The sequence below is a fragment of the Mastomys coucha genome, unplaced genomic scaffold (assembly GCF_008632895.1).
Source record: "Mastomys coucha isolate ucsf_1 unplaced genomic scaffold, UCSF_Mcou_1 pScaffold22, whole genome shotgun sequence".
Lineage (NCBI taxonomy): Eukaryota > Metazoa > Chordata > Mammalia > Rodentia > Muridae > Mastomys > Mastomys coucha.
The window spans coordinates 58,504,205-58,520,576 of NW_022196905.1; the positions used below are offsets into that span (position 1 = coordinate 58,504,205).

Sequence of the window (16,372 nt, forward strand, 5' to 3'; positions counted from 1 at the left end):
GAATTGAACTCAGGACCTCTGGAAGAGCAGTCAGTGCTCTTAACCGCTGAGCCATCTCTCCAGCCCTCGAAAACTAAATTTTAAAAATGTTTTTATTTATTTATATTCTAAATGTTGCCCTGCTTCCCAGTCCTCCCTCCAAGACTTCTTCACCCCATTCCTCCTCCCCTTTGCCTCTGAGAGAGTGCTCTCCCTAACCCCCTAAATTCTTATTCAAAGATACTTTACTAACCATTTGTGATTAACAATGTTTCTTTCTTTTTTTCAGCATATCTCATTGACAAGGTCAAAATCAAAGGCTATTATGCATTCAAACTGACTGAAGAGAAATCTAAGCCTAGGTTTGGATTTTTCACATCTGACTTCAAAGCTAAATCCTCTGTGCAGTTTTATGGCGAGCTCATCGGCAGCAGTGGCTTCCCGTCTGAGAAGAGCAGTGCTGTATGTGGTCAGCCTGTAGCAGACACAGGGTGCACCGCCTGCTCGTTGCTCATGCAGAAGAAAGCACTCATCTTCTTTGGCTGTTGCTTCATCTCCACTCTGGCTGTACTGCTATCAATCACCATTTTTCATCATCGAAAGAGAAGAAAATTCCAGAAAGCAAGGAACTTACAAAATATACCATTGAAAAAAGGCCACAGCAGAGTTTTCAGCTAAGCTATCATTTCTGTCATAGTTTAAAGATTCACTCCAGTTCCATATACTGGTCACTTACAACGTGAGAGACAGCTATAACCAAGGTGAAGACAATCGATGCCTTTGAAGTGTGGTTCAAATAATCCCTTCAGGTACTGACAATCAGTGAATCCGTTCTCCGAGCTGAAGGCACCCTGACATTAACTCTGCTCGTGACTCTAAACATTGCTTCAGGAAGTGTGAATCGCTATTTCACATCCTTTTGCTCTAACTTTCTTCTGTAAATAACAATCACTATTCATGGTAAAGAAATTAATTTTAAGAAGTGAAATTTTGTTGTCTTAGACTTCACAGTTTAAACCTATTTTGATGTCATTGTTGTTTTGAGGCAGGTCTATTATGTAGCTCTGGCTGTCCTGGAACTTTCTGTGTAGACCAGGCTGGTCTCACCCTCACAAGGGTCCCCTGCCTCAGCCTTCTGATAGGATTAAAGGTGTGCATCACCATGCCCAGCTAAAACTATTTAAACTGGACAGTTAGTGACATACTCTGGGCACTTCTAACAAGGTACTGTTTGTTTAGGTCAGAGTTATCCTCAGATGGAATGTACAAACACAACAGAATTTTAGATCATACTTGTCCATACATAGGTAAAGCATAAGCTCTAAAACAACAATGTTAGGTTTTCTCAAAAAAAAAGTGGTTTCTTTTCGTACATTTTTTAAAAAGATTTATTTATTACATATAAGTACACTGTCGCTGTCTTCAGACACACCAGAAGAGGGCATCAGATCTCATTACAGATGGCTGTGAGCCACCATGTGGTTGCTGGGATTTGAACTCAGGACCTCTGGAAGAGCAGTCAGTGCTCTTAACTGCTGAGCCATCTCTCCAGCCACCTGGTAGACCCAGAAATCCACCTGCTTCTACCTCCCAAGTGCTGGGATTAAAGGCATGCGACACCACCACCCGGCTTTCAGGCAGTTCTTAAACATCCATGTTTGTGAGCTCTCTTATTTGGCTTGTAATTTTTTTTTTCTTCGAGACAGGGTTTCTCTGTGTAGTCCTGGCTGTCCTGGCACTCACTCTGTAGACCAGGCTGGCCTGGAACTCAGAAATCCGCCTGCCTCTGCCTCCCAAGTGCTGGGATTAAAGGCGTGCACCACCACTGCCTGGACATAATTTTTATTTTTATTTATTTCTGTGGCAGGGTGAGTGGGTTCAAGACAGGCTTTTTTTTTTTTTTCCCTGTGTAGCCCTGGCTGTCCTGATACTTGCTCTATAGAGACCAGGCTGACTAGAACTTAACAAATCCATCTGCCTCTGTCTCCCAACTGCTGGGATTAAAGGTGTGCACCACTAGGCCCAGTTTGGACTTCTAATTTTAAAGGAGCTTCATGGGTAGAAAGATGGCTCAGAGGTTAAGAGAACTGGCTGTTCTTCCAAAGGACCCTGGTTCAATTCCCAGCACCCATATGGCAGCTTACAACTGTCTGTAATTCCAGTTCTAGGCCTGACAATCTCATATAGACATACATACAGGCAGAACACATGTATGTAGAAAGATCACAGGATAAAGGACTAGACCCAAGTATCTATGCAAATCTTGTTCTCTTGGCCTTACTGCATAGCAAATCCCATTTTAAAATAAACTAGCATTACCCCTATTACCTTAAAAAAAAGGTGACAAGATTTGACACACTTAGCAAAGTTTAAAAGATGTAGATTTTACAATGGATTACCAATAATGGTCAAAGGACCATTTATTCATAGAGTCCTGCATTGTCCCCCAGAGCTTCATAACTTCCTCAGGCACACAGGTATAGAATATCTGAAGCTAGTCACATTACCCAGTCACTGTCGACCTTCTCCAGGAATTTAGGCTTAGGAGTCAAAGTGGGCTCCTCCATAAAGAGCCTTAGTGATAAACCATCCTAAAATGTTAAAAGTGATTTTAACTGTATTTCAGAACTACCTATTGTTAGATATCAGACTTAAGACATAATTGAGGTTCTTTTCTGTGTTTTTCAAGCCAGTGTAGCACTGGCTATCCTGGAACTCTCTCTATAGACCAGGCTGGCCTTGAACTTAAAAACCTACCTGCCTCTGCCTCCCAAATACCGGGATTAAAGGTATGCACCACCACTGTCCCAATGTATTAAAATTCTTATAATCTAATTTAAAAACAAAACCAAAGAGACAGCACATGAAAAAAACAATGAAGCTGCCATTGGACTAGCCAAATCTAACAGCAGATCTGTTTTTCTATTCCTGGTTACCACAATCACCACCCTTCCAGTCTCAGCAGGTTCTTTTTAAAATGTGTATGGGTGCTTAGCATGCATGTATATATGTACCACTTGTGTGTCCTATAGTGTGGTTGCTGGAAACTAAATTCCTCTATATGAACAGCCAGTGCTCATCAGCACTGAGTCATGTTTCCAAGTTTAGTTCTTGGGTTTTAGGATGACACACATTATAGGTGGCTAAACAAGTGTACTGTTAGCCACATAAAAAAGCTATAATTTTGTTTTGCTTTAAAACAAAATTATATATATAATAGAAATATTATATATATATACTTTATATAAAGTCAGGATATCTATATGTAGATATAGACATATATAAAGTCAGGATATCTATCTATATAGATATATATAAAGTCAGGATAACCCTAACTCCTCACCCTCCTGCCTCAACTCCACTGCAGGGGCTACAGGAATACACCACCACATACCTAAAACCTTTCCTATTTAACAATGTGCTCCCGTTAAGCCGTCAGAACTCCTTCCTTGCTGATTTCCCCAAATGTAAAGTTCCTAGGCCATGGTTTCTTGCTGCCACACTGGAAGGGATTGGAGGAGCATATGAAAATCACTAGCTCACAATCCAGTGATATACCAAGGAAAAGTTCTAACTCAACTGAGCAGCTGCAGAAAGACGCGACACATCCCACATGTCAATAAAACCCACTTCTTGTTAACACCCCCCCCCTTTTTTTGTTTTTTCAGAGACAGGTTTCTCTTTGTAGCCCTGGCTGTCCTGGAATTCACTCTGCAGACCAGGCTGGCCTCGAACTCAGAAATCCACCTGCCACTGCCTCCCAAGTGGTGGGACTAAAGGCGTGCGCCACCACAGCCTGAAATTACAGATAGGACAAGCCACATTTGTGGCTGCTAGCTGGAAAGCATCCTGACAACTCAACCTGGCCCTTTTCGGGTTGAGACAGGGTCTTCTTGGCATCTGAGTTACCAGAAAATGAGTAGCAAATGCTCTCAACCAGCCCAGACATTCTAGTCTTGGTGGTTATATTTAAAGCAACAGAGCTGGAGACAGAGGATACTACAGTGCTGCCCTTGCAGAATTTAGCTCTCAGCACTCACACGTGGTGACAATTGTAGCTCCAGGGAAACTCCTCTGGGCACCCAGAAATATATTCAGACATAGGCAGCGAGACTGGGCAGTGCCTGTACACTAGCCCCAGGGAAGGCACTATGTCTCAAAAGCAAGGCAAAAGGGCAACACAGACACTAATTGCACACATATACTTGTTTCCAGCCTATTAAAAGATGGTGGCACACACCTTTAATCCCAGCACTTGGGAAGCAGAGACAGGCAGATTTCTGAGTTCAAGGCCAGCCTGGTCTACAGAGTGAGTTCCAGGACAGCCAGGGCTAAACAGAGAAACCCTGTCTCAAAAAACAAAAACCAAAACAAGTCTTAAAAAAAACAACAGAGGCTGGTGAGATGGCTTAGCAGGTAAGAGCACCGACTGTTCTTCTGAAGGTCCAGAGTTCAAATCCCAGCAATCAAGTAGTGAGTCACAACCACCTGTAATGAGTTCTGACGCCCTCTTCTGGTGAGTCTTAAGACAGCTACAGTGTACTTATGAGTTCTGACGCCCTCTTCTGGTGAGTCTTAAGACAGCTACAGTGTACTTATGTCTGACAGGAGCAGGGTTGACCAGAGCTAGCAGAAATTGTAAAAAAAAAAGTCAAGTCCCAATAAACAGATGAAGGCTCACAACTATCTGTACAGCTACAGTGTATACTTATATGCATAAAATAAATAAATCTTAAAAAAGAAAAAAAAAGATGGGTTTTGGGGCTGGCAAGATGGCTCAGCTGGTAAGAGCACTGACAGCTCTTCCAAAGGTTCGGAGTTCAAATCCCAACAACCACATGGTGGCTCACAAGTACCTGTAATAAGATCTAATGCCCTCTTCTGGTGTCTAAAGACAGCTACAGTGTACATGGGCCAGAGAAGACAGAGGCCCTAAATTCAATTCCTACCAAGCACATGAAAGCTCACAACATCCGTAACTGCTACAGTGAACTCAATAAATCTTTAAAAAAAAAAAAAGGGTTAAGTGTTGTGATAGTTGCCTGAGACAAGGTGGAGCCTGAGGCCACCAGATAAGACAACCTTCTCCAAGTTACAGGTCTGGGACTAACAGTGTTTGGCAAGCATTTACAAATTCTGGGTTGAGAAAGCCACTCCCAAATAGGTGGGGAAGTAATTCACATAATCACCAGGTCTATAATCCTATACTCAAAGCCTGCAACCACAGGCTCCTTGCTTGTGTTAGAATTACAACTCTACAAAGATAATACTGAGAACTTGCAAAGAAACCATCATGACCTGTATTTCCCAGTTCTTACTGAGACACATCTGCCCACCCAATAGTATCGTGCCTGGATCAAAGTCAAGCACCTCTAGGACCCTCCCAAAGTGCTACACTCACTGAGTATCCACTAGGAAGGTTGCCTGTCATTGCTATTTTTTTCTTTTGGTTTTTCAAGACAGGGTTTCTCTGTGTAGCCCTGGCTGTCCTGGAACTCACTCTGTAGACCAGGCTGGCCTTGAACTCAGAAATCCGCCTGCCTCTGCCTTCCAAGTGCTGGGAGTAAAGGCATGTGCCACCACCGACCAGCTTCTGTCATTGCTATTTTAAGCCAATAGTTTCCAGGAAGAAAAAAAACCAAAATAAAAAAACATTCTGCGAAGCCGGGCAGTGGTGGCGCACGCCTTTAATCCCAGCACCTGGGAAGCAGAGGCAGGTGGATTTCTGAGGCCAGCCTGGTCTACAAAGTTGAGTTCCAGGACAGCCAGGGCTACACAGAGAAACCCTGTCTTGAAAAACAAAACAAACAAAAACATGCTGTTGCTTGAGTTTCAGCTGACCCATTAAGAAATCAGAAAAGACCAAGGACACAAATCAATATATAAATCTTTTATTCTCCCAAGCGCCCAAATTGTACTTGTGATCAGGATCTTGTTTCTGGAGCTAGGAAACTGTAAAAAACAAGCAAACAAACATTCATGTAAACTTTTGTCAATATTCTGTCCCAGAAAGCTCTTTAATCATTTCTACAGCACACTGTCAGCTGTAGACACAGGCACTCACCTGAGGCCTCACTCGTCAGCCTGCTGTACGGTTCCCTTCTCAGACACATAGATGCCATCCAAAAACTTTCTGATATCCTTGTTTTTAACTGTTGTGGCTTGCTGAATCAGAGCAGCTACACATAAAGTACATAAAAAGCCATCATTTCACTAACCAAATTCATCTTATACAAACCCAACTAACTCCAACTCAATCCCAATCCCTGGAGCCTACTTCACACTGGAAGGAGGGACTCCTTCACTGTACTTGGATCTCAAATGAACACAGTGGCATACGTATCCCAATATAGACATAAAGACAAATATTTTTCCAACAAAGCCAGCTATGTGCCACCCACTTTGACTTCATATACAGAGCACAACCATTTTGTATTCATGATACAAAGAACAATATACAATTACACATAGAACAGATTCAAAATGATTTTCTTCGTATTTCTCAGTTTTGAAACAGAGAAATCAAGGCATGCATTCAAACTCAAGGTTCAGATAAAATGCCAGCATCTGTTATGACAGAAATATACACACCTGAATTTGATACAAGTTCAATATCATTTCCTTCAAGGATTAATTCATCCTTCTGGGCTTGAGAGACAGAACAAGCAACACCTGAAAGAGGCGTGCATTCAATAGTGTTACCATGAGATCTCACAAATACAACTCTATATAAAACACCAAGCAACCAATCAAGTTCTGTAAGATTTTAGGGTTGGACTCAGAAGTCACAGATGACAAACATGACTCCCAGATTCCACAAAAAGCTGCTGTATCCTACAATTATTTCAACATAGTCCCTCTTCAGGAAAACCTCAAGCTATCAGAACTACCAAAAGAGACAGTGCTAAAACAGCTTTCACAGCACCCAAACACTAAGACTCCATCAAGACTCAAGGACAAAGAACTTGCCCATCATTCCTGAAGGCCCACACATACCTGTCCTCATCCGAACTCTGCGGATGTATTTCTCACCCAAGAAATTTCGGATTTCAACCAAAGACCCATTTTCCTGAATAACGACGTTGATAGGGAAGTGAGCGTACACAGACCTCATCTTGTAACGGAAGCCCTGCATTAAACAAAGCGGTGAGCAATCTTGAACAAAGTTTTCAGTTCAGGCTGATGTAGACTTTGAGATTCCTCTTCTTCAGCTCCCCCAAGGATTACACGTGTGCCCTAGGCTCAGAGTCAGCTCTAAATTCCCTAAGGTGCTTTTGTTGTAACTAGAAATCTAATATACACACCCTGCGTACCATCAGCAAATTGCAACACATCTTCCTAAAGCTCCCAGAGGAAGCTTTGCTTCACTACATCATCCTTCAAGGAAGGCACAAGATCCTCATTTTTGGCATTAGACTATCTGTGGATGTTACTACAGACACCACCAGATAAGGGGCATCAGACTATCAAGCTAAATCTGGAACGGTGATTTCAGATATGCACAAGTCAGATCTTTTCTATCCACAAGTCTCAAACATACCAACTAGTAATCTCATCTCCACTATATATTATCTACCAACAAAATCAAACCCCCGAAACAGAAGTAAAGGAGCCTGCCCAGCAAAATGCTAGGTGCGATCTGTGGTAACCCACCCCCCAACATCTGAATGTCTCGTTCATAGAACCTACTGTCCATCCTGTCCCTAGACATTTATATTAACAAAACACACCCAAGAAACCTCTTCCAAGGGTTAAAAAGCAGTGTGGACTGGCTTACCAGTGTGACACCCTTGATCATGTTCTGAACATGACTGCAGATGGTTCTGACAGTGGCCAGTTCCTTTCTGTTACCCCACCATTTGTCAACCCGGAGCTGTAACAGAACAATTTTAGAATTAAAACACAGCATTTTTAGCTGGTGAGTACAAGCCACGCATAAATGAATCATTATCACAGGCACAGGACACAAGAGAGGGACGAAACACCTCCCCGCAAAACTCTGAACACAAGAAAAGAAATTCAGAAAAGAACTAAGTTGAATAACCACTCAGCCACATTATTTTGGGGGCGGGGGTCGGGTAACATCAGTTACCAGGCTTTACGATATTGGATCGTTACAAACAAGCACCTGTCGAACCAGAAGATGTTGAAGTTCTTACCCTTTTCTTTTTCTTTCCAAGGAGACTCAGCTCTACATTGATATGATTGAAGTCCCTCCGCAGAGTTCCCCTGGGGCCCTTCACAATGACGGTGCGCCCCTTCAGAGTGATGTCGACTAGGGAAGAGAAGATGGACTCGTGAGACCACAGGCCAGGGCTTAGGAGCATGCAAGAGAGAAGGCATGGCAAAGCGTGAAGCCTCTTACCATTTTCTGGAATGTCGACTGTCTGATTGCTGAGAATGGTCTTCATTCTGAAACACAAACACCTGGGTAAGAAGGCTGGAGCAAGGGAACGTTCTACACCTCATACTGGGCAGCGTTCCGCTCCAAACGGAAATCGCCGGCTAGGAAATCCGGCGAAAAAGACACAAGTGGGTCCATGAGAAGGAGTGGCCCGTGGACGCGTGGGCCGGGAATAAGCGGGCCCCGGAGGAGTGGAAGGAAGCCTGGCCCGGTGCGCCATGGCGGAAGGACTGCGGCCGGGGTTGGCCTGAAAGCCCGATCGCAACTTCCAGATCGCGCCACAAAACCCAAAGGACGCACGTCGTGCTGGGGGAGAGTCGGGACAAAGACTCGAGGCACTGGGTCCAGGCGGCCGGGGTCCCCAAAAGAGGATGGGTTCAGATTCCCCAACGCATACAGCTCGTAAGCTCCTCACCTCGCAGTAGATGGGGCAAAGAAGGAACGCCTTTCGTCATCACGTTCTTGTAATCCGTCCGGGCCCTGCGTGTTGCGTCACGCCCGCGCGACGGTTGTAAGGCGAAATTACTCGATCGCCGAGCTGGTCGACTTGCGCAGGTTCGGCGAAGACGTATTGCGTCATAAGTAAAGCGACGGGACTTTAGACTCGTCCAGTTCTGGGAGTGTTGCTCCCTCGATCCCTTGACCCTCCTAAGACCTAAAAGAGGGGATGGCTCTACGCTGCTGGGATGCAGCTCGCAGCCTGGGTTTCCGGGTGAGCGGTAGGAAGGCCGTTGCTTATCCCGAGTTCAAAACTAGGAAAATTGTTCCAAATATCCTTTTTTAAAGCCCTGACAGCCGTGGCATATCTTAATTATTGCAAACTTGTTGACATCGTATTTTTAGTACCTGTCTTAGGAATAGAAGACATGAAAACGTGGCATGTTAAGTCACTTCCTAAGGTTTTCTAATCTATATTTAGCAGTTAACTTTGATCTGATTCCTACTTTTTCCCATTCGTCAGGGCTGAGTGTGCATCAGGGTCCCTGTAACCTAGGGTGGCCTGAAACTAAATTCGTAGACCACAGAATCCTCCTCGCTCTGCCTCCTCTGAGTGCTGGATGACATGTTTGAGTCACCATGGCTTGCTGTTCTTTCACCTTGAGTCTTTTTCAGATTCTGATCTACATAGATTGAGCTCTTAAATCGTTTCACAAAATTTCTGAATCAGGTCTTTGGCTTTTGTGTTAATAATGGGTTAAAACTAAATTATTCCAGAGTCTACTGAGTGAACGTTGTACTGAATCCTTTCTGTAGATATTTGGAAGATATCTGTGCTCCATTAGAGCATTAAGTTCTTTGCCAGATAAGAAAAAGGAATTTTTGCATAATGGACCAGACCTTCAAGATTTTGTATCTGGTGATCTTGCAGACAAGAGTACCTGGGATGAATATAAAGGAAACTTAAAGCGCCAAAAAGGAGAAAGGTAATTAAATGTTAGAGACCATTTGTGCACTCCTTTTTTTTTGTTGTTGTTGTTTGGTTTGGTTTTTTGGTTTTTGTTTGTTTTTTTGAGACAGTTTCTCTGTGTATCCCTGACTGTCCTGGAACTCACTCTGTAGAATAGACTGGCTTCAAACTCAGAAATCCAACTCCCATGTTCTGGGATTAAAGGCGTGCACTACTGCCATCTGGCTTACTTTGTTGTTTCTTTGAGATGGGGACTCACTGTTTGTTCCTGTCTAACCTGGAACTCACTACGTAGAGCCAGCCAGCCTCAAACTCAGAACTCTACCTCCCAGGTGCTGGGATGAAAGGCGTGCACCTCCAGGACTGGCTCTAATTTGTTTGCATATAGCCCGTGGTTACTTTATCTTAATTGTTTTTTAATGATGTAAGGTGGCCTGGCCGTGCCAAAGGCTCTGGATGTCAGATTCCTAGCAACACAGTAAACAAATAGTAACAGAAGTTCAGTGTACAGCATTGTTTTCAAAAATACTTATCAAACAGCTTCTAGATCAGAAGTGAATAGTCAGGGAAAATCAAGTAAGCTTCCTTTCCAAAGCTGTCTTTTTTGTTGTTTTTCATTTCTTCATTTCTTTTTTTTTTTTTAAAGATTTATTTATTATGTGTATGAGTACACAGTAGCTGTATAGATGGCCATGAGCCATCATGTGGCTGCTGGGAATTGAACTCAGGACCTCTGCTCGCTCCAGCCATGTTCACTCTGGCATAATTCACTGTAGCTCTCTTCAGATGCACTAGAAGAGGGCCTCAGATCTCATTACAGGTGGTTGTGAGCCACCATGTGGTTGCTGGGATCCAAACTCAGGACCTTTGGAAGAGCAGTCAGTGCTCTTACCCACTGAGCCATCTCGCCAGCCCTTCTTCGTTTCTTTTAAATCAGAGATTCATCTCTATAGTCTGGGCTATCGTTGAAGACACTCACTATGTAGTTAGATTTGACCTTGAACTCCTGATCCTACCACCTCTGTGGCTTAAATTGTAGCCACACAGACATGAACCACTGAAATTAGCAAACCATCTCCCTTTGTTAATGACTAGAATTTAGAATGCAGGATAAATGGTGTGCAATTGGGTTCTTATCCTGAGTTACTGTAGTAATTGTGGTATTCATAGGGAAGAATATGGTAAAAATCCTTCCTTTAATTAGAACAGTATAGCAATGTACGTTTGAAGGTAGGTAGAAGCATAACACCCCCTTAGACTCTGTTATCAGTGTTTTCTAAAGCAGCTCAAGTAGACCTAAATATGAGTCTTTGTTCTTGTTACTATGATGGAATTGATTTAGTTCAGAAATATGGAAAAGGCTATCTGGGAAACCGTGCTAGGGCAAAGGTACATGTTTTCCACAGGTTGGTAATGGACTATTCTCTTTGGCTTTCTCTAGGTTAAGACTACCTCCATGGTTAAAGACAAAGATACCCATGGGTAAAAATTACAATAAACTGAAAAATACGTTGCGGAATTTAAGTCTCCACACAGTGAGTGGCAGTGTACTTCCTGTTTACCCAATGTCTATACTATGTCTCCATATTTGTAAAGGATTTTATTTTTTTTAAGATTTATTTATTTATCATATGTAAGTACACTGTAGCTATCTTCAGATGCACCAGAAGAGGGCGTCAGATCTCATTACAGATGGCTGTGAGCCACCATGTGGTTGCTAGGATTTGAACTCAGGACCTCTGGAAGAGCAGTCAGTGCTCTTAACTGCTGAGCTATCTTGCCAGCCCCAAAGATTTTTTTTTTTTTTTTGAGATACAGTCTCATTAGGTAGCATAGGCTGGTCTGGAACTCACTGTATAGGCCCATTTTTTCTCAAACTTGTGATTCTCCTGTCTTAACTTCCTGGGTGCTTGGATTATAAAATGGGTGGTGCCAGATGAGACCAAAAAGAAACAATTAATGAGTAAACATTAGCAAGAAAAGCAGATGAAGAAGAAAAGTGAAGTGCTATCAACAGTAATAAAAATGTACATAGATGTTTAGGGCCGGAAGTATATCCCAAGGTTGTCTTAGTTTATGTAAAACCAAGTCTAATTTTCCTACAAGAAAAACAGTGATTATATGTCTTCTGAACTCTTGGGAAACGTAGGCAGTCGTTTATGGCTCAGTGGTTAAGAGCACAGACTGCTCTTCCAGAGAACCTAGATTTGATTCCTAGCACACACATGGCAGCTCATAACCATCTCTAGTTATGGAGTGAAACCAACTCTAGTTTCAGGGGATCTAACACTCTCCCCTGGACTATTTTGACAGAAGGCATGCACGTGGTTCACAGACATACACGCAGGCAAAAAAACATATACACAGGGCTGGAGAGATGGCCCAGCGGGTAAGAGCACTGACTGCTCTTCTGAAGGTCCTGAGTTCAAATCCCAGCAACCACATGGTGGCTCACAACCATCCGTAATGAGATCTAATGCCCTCTGGTGTATCTGAAGACAGCTACAGTGTACTTTCATATAATAAACAAAATCTTTAAAAAAAGAAAAGAAAAAAAACCTATACACAGAAAATTAGAATAAAAATGATCTTTTTTTTTCTTTTTTCTTTTTGGTTTTTCAAGACAGAGTTTCTTTGCATAGCTCTGGTTGTCCTGGAACTTACTTTGTAGACCAGGTTGGCCTCCTGCATATCTGCCTGCTTCTGCCTCCCAAGTGTTGGCACAAAAGACCACCTCCACGACCCAGCTAATAAAAATAATCTTAAAAAAAAAAAACCACTTAAAATACCTAATACTTCATTGTTGGTAGATGGGTCCTTTCAATCTGATTCGTCGTTTCCCGTTTTCACAGGTGTGTGAGGAAGCCCGGTGTCCCAACATTGGAGAGTGTTGGGGAGGTGGGGAATATGCCACAGCCACAGCCACAATCATGGTAAGGCAACCTGGTCTCTACAGCTTAGTTCAGGCATGGTATGGAGATGTCTATGCCCTCTCCTAAAAATGTGTACTGTGAACACCCAGTGAGACTCTTACCACATATGAGTTTATAAAATCACAAAGAGAGAACCTGGAGGTCTCCACACTTGTTGTGACTTCACCCTTTCTGAATTAACCTCTTATTGGTTCTTCCATGCATCTGTGTCTGATAATGAACTCTTTGTGTGTGTGTGTTTTTTGAGACAGGGTTTTTCTGTATTGCCCAGGCTGTCCTGGAACTCACTCTGTAGACCAGGCTGGCCTCGAACTCAGAAATTCACCTGCGTCTGCGTCCTAAGTGCTGGGATCAAAGGCGTTCACCACCACTGCCTGCCTCCGATTCCCATCTCTTGTTCTCTTATGTCCTGATGTTCTCATACACATACATACCCATACCTACAAAATAAATAAAAATGTCATTTAAAAAAGAGTATATTTGCCAGGTGGTGGTGGCACACGCCACTAATCCCAGCACTTGGGAGGCAGAGGCAGGCAGATTTCTGAGTTTGAGGCCAGCCTGGTCTACAGAGTGAGTTTCAGGACAGCCAGGGTTACTTACAGAAACCCTGTCTCGAAAAACCAAAAAAAAAAAAAAAAAAAAAAAAAAAAAAAAAAGTATATTTTTAGCTGGGCAGTGGTGGTGCACATCATTCATCTCAGCACTTAGGAGATAGAGGTAGGTGGATTTCTTGAGCTTGAGGCTAACCTGGTCTACAGAGTAAGTTTCAGGATAGTCGGGATATACAGAGAAACCCTGTCTCAAAAAAAAAAAAAACCAAAAACCTTTTTTTTCAAATCATTTCTTGTTGATTATTGAGTTGTGAGGAATCTTTACAAACTATGAGTAAGTTGTAAAGAGAAGCAATACAGCAGACGACCTGATGATACCTCTGGTTAGAGACTAGAACTTTGGCCTCTCCACAAACTCTACATTAGGATCCTATTATTTCATTTTATTTCTACTTTTTTTGAGACAGGATTTCTTTACATAGCCCTGGATGCCACTACAGAACTCAACTCTGTAGACCAGGCTAGTCTCAAACTCAGAGATCTGCCCGTTTCTGCCTCCCAAGTGCTGGAATTAAAGGCACGCACCAGCACTGCCCGGTAATTGCCCTTAATTTTGTGTGTGCATATGTGAGTGAGATCATGTAGAGGTTTACTTGACGAGGGCACTGGGAACTGAACTTGGGTCTTCTGAAAGAACAATCCTCTTAAATACTAAGCCATCTCCCATTTAAATCCTGAAACTGAGTCACACTGTGGTACCCAGGCTGACCTTGAACTCATGATCTTCTTGCCTCAACCTCTCAGGTGCTAGGATTACAGGCATGCATCAACACACTTGGCTTTAAGTTGAAATTCTGTTGTTGATGATGATGATGACTATGATGATGATTGTGGAGATGTGTATGGAAGTCAGAGGACAACTTTGTGGAGTCTGTTTTTCCCACCTTTACATGGGGTCTGAAATCACACTCAGGGCACTTGCTTGGCAAGTACTTTTCCCCACTAGCCATCTCGCTGGCCCCTTAAATTATAAAATTATCTGTTCCCTCCTGGTCCCATACCCTCTCCAGTTCCTGAACACTTACTTGAGTGTGTCCTTTCTTTTTCCACATAGACTTGTATTTCTTAATCAGACATTGTTTAATCGTGAATGTCTTGGATTTCTTTTTATTTTTTTTAAGATTTGTTTGTTTTTTATGTATATGAATACACTATCTCTGTCTTCAGACACACCCAAAGAGGGCTCTGGATCTTATTACAGATGGTTGGGGGTCACCATGTAGTTGTTGGGAATTGAACTCAGGACCTCTGGAAGAGAAGTCAGTGCTCTTAACCTCTGAACCATCTCTCCAGCCCTTTGGATTTCTTATACACAGAACCAGTCTGATTACATTCTTTGCCATTTATTTTTGGCATTGTATTCTTGGGGGTCATCTGCCTACTTGATGTAAACTGCGACATCTCTATTCTAGTTGATGGGGGACACATGCACAAGAGGTTGCAGATTTTGTTCCGTTAAGACTGCAAGAAATCCCCCTCCATTGGATGCCAATGAGCCCGACAATACGGCCAAAGCAATTGCAGAGTGGGGTCTGGATTATGTTGTCCTGACGTCGGTGGATCGAGATGGTTAGTAGTGTGTCACTCACTGTAGCTTGAGTTAAATTGTGGCATAGCTTGAACAGTAGCTTCTTTTCTTTGCAGATGTGGTGGACGGGGGAGCTGAGCACATCGCCAAGACTGTGTCGTGCTTGAAGGAAAGGTACTTGTTTTACATTTGTTAATGTAAATTTTGAGCTCTTTTTCTCTCTCCTTTCTCTTTTCTTTCTTTATTTCTCTTCTTCTCCCCCCACATCCCCCCCCCCCCGTCTTCTTTTTTGGAGACAGAGTCTGTGTAGCCCTGGCTGTCCTGAAACTCACTGTATAGACCAGGCCAGCCTTGAACTGACAGAGAAACACCTACCTCTGTCTCCCAAATTCTGAGATTAAAGATGAGCCACCACATCCAGCTCAGCACTGAGTTTTTAAATAAGTTACCACTTAAGAGTAGTTAGTTTAAGCTGGGCGGTGGTGGCGCATGCCTTTAATCCCAGCACTTGAGGAGCAGAGGCAGGTGGATTTCTGAGTTCAAGGTCAGCCTGGGCTACAGAGTCAGTTCCAGGACAGCCAGGGCTACACAGAGAAACCCTGTCTTGAAAACAATACAAAACAAAAAAAGAGTAGTTAGTTGAGGATACAGCTTTGTGGTAAAATACTTGCCTAGCATGCTTAAGACCCTAGGTTTGATGCTTACCCCTCCCTCTACACACAAAGAAAACTAAGTATTTAAGAACATGTGGTGGCGTACGCCTTTAATCCTAGCACTCAGGAGGCAGAGGCAGGTGGATCTCTACATTCAAGGCCAACCTGGTCTATAGAGTTCCAAGACAGTCAGGACTATGCAGAGAAACTCTGAAGAAAAAAAAAAAAAAAGACAAAGAAACCATGTACTGCTCTTGCAGAAGACCCAGGTTCAGTTCCCGGCTCATATAGTAGCTGACAAGCATCCTAACTCCACAGCGGGTCCAGCATCTACTTCTGGCCCCTGTGGGCACTGGGCATACACTGAATGCATATACACATACATGCAGGCAAAACACACAGAAAGTGGAACTAAATAGATCTCTAGAAGAATAAAAGCCTAAAGTAAGATGAGATAGACACCCTCATTGTAAAAATACATGTCTGGACACAGTTTTCATCTTTATCTGTTCTGCCAATGTTACTCATAGTCTACATTAAAAACAAAAACAAAAACATTTTAATCCCATTCATTTCAAAAACATTAGAAAGGAGCAAAGTTCAACACATTGGTGGCATATGCCTTTAATCCCAGAGTTCAAGAGCAGAGACAGGAAGTTCTCAGAATTTAAGGCCAGCCTGGTCTACATAGCAAACTCTATCTAGGCCAGCCAGGGCTGCATAGTGAGACTGGCTCTAAAAACAAAAGGAGCTAGCCTGGCGGTGGCGCACGCCTTTAATCCCAGCAAGCACTTGGGAGGCAGAGGCAGGTGGATTTCTGAGTTTGAGGCCAGCCTGGTCTACAGAGTGAGTT

At 43.0% G+C, this 16,372-nt stretch overlaps 3 protein-coding genes across 5 annotated transcripts in view; 2 read left to right on the plus strand and 1 right to left on the minus strand.

Annotated features, from left to right (window-relative positions):
- Klb (klotho beta) overlaps window positions 1–967 on the plus strand; it is a 36,747-nt gene extending 35,780 nt beyond the window's left edge. Inside the window, exon 5 of the mRNA XM_031342417.1 lies at window positions 269–967. Coding sequence (XP_031198277.1) covers window positions 269–657 — 389 coding nt within the window. The 3' untranslated portion in view covers window positions 658–967. The remainder of the gene's footprint in view (window positions 1–268) is intronic.
- Window positions 968–5,854: 4,887 nt separating this feature from the next.
- On the minus strand, window positions 5,855–8,887 carry Rpl9 (ribosomal protein L9). The gene is made up of 8 exons (XM_031342422.1): window positions 8,799–8,887; window positions 8,345–8,391; window positions 8,139–8,254; window positions 7,757–7,852; window positions 6,976–7,108; window positions 6,571–6,651; window positions 6,044–6,158; window positions 5,855–5,931 (listed from the first exon to the last, which is right to left on the minus strand). The coding sequence occupies exons 2-7, from the start codon at window positions 8,388–8,390 to the stop codon at window positions 6,052–6,054; spliced, it is 579 nt and encodes a 192-aa protein (XP_031198282.1). The 5' UTR covers window position 8,391; window positions 8,799–8,887; the 3' UTR covers window positions 5,855–5,931; window positions 6,044–6,051.
- Window positions 8,888–8,948: 61 nt separating this feature from the next.
- Lias (lipoic acid synthetase) overlaps window positions 8,949–16,372 on the plus strand; it is an 18,826-nt gene continuing 11,402 nt past the window's right edge. Inside the window, exons 1-6 of one of the 3 annotated variants that reach the window (XM_031342419.1) lie at window positions 8,949–9,095; window positions 9,638–9,807; window positions 11,233–11,326; window positions 12,644–12,724; window positions 14,751–14,907; window positions 14,983–15,040. In XM_031342419.1, the coding sequence (XP_031198279.1) occupies window positions 9,051–9,095; window positions 9,638–9,807; window positions 11,233–11,326; window positions 12,644–12,724; window positions 14,751–14,907; window positions 14,983–15,040 (605 nt within the window). In that variant the 5' untranslated portion in view covers window positions 8,949–9,050. Of the gene's footprint in view, window positions 9,103–9,637; window positions 9,808–11,232; window positions 11,327–12,643; window positions 12,725–14,750; window positions 14,908–14,982; window positions 15,041–16,372 lie in introns of all 3 variants that reach the window. The other 2 variants (XM_031342420.1, XM_031342421.1) reach the window with 2 other exon arrangements.

Bases quoted from the DNA above. Each gene is read 5' to 3' on its own strand.
- Rpl9 (XM_031342422.1), bottom strand. From the start codon at position 8,390: ATGAAGACCATTCTCAGCAATCAGACAGTCGACATTCCAGAAAATG. The intron at 7,109-7,756 runs GTAAGCCAGTCC...TGTTTAATGCAG, and splicing joins TGATCAAGGGTGTCACACTG to GGCTTCCGTTACAAGATGAG. The intron at 6,652-6,975 runs GTATGTGTGGGC...CGCCTCTTTCAG, and splicing joins CAGAGTTCGGATGAGGACAG to GTGTTGCTTGTTCTGTCTCT.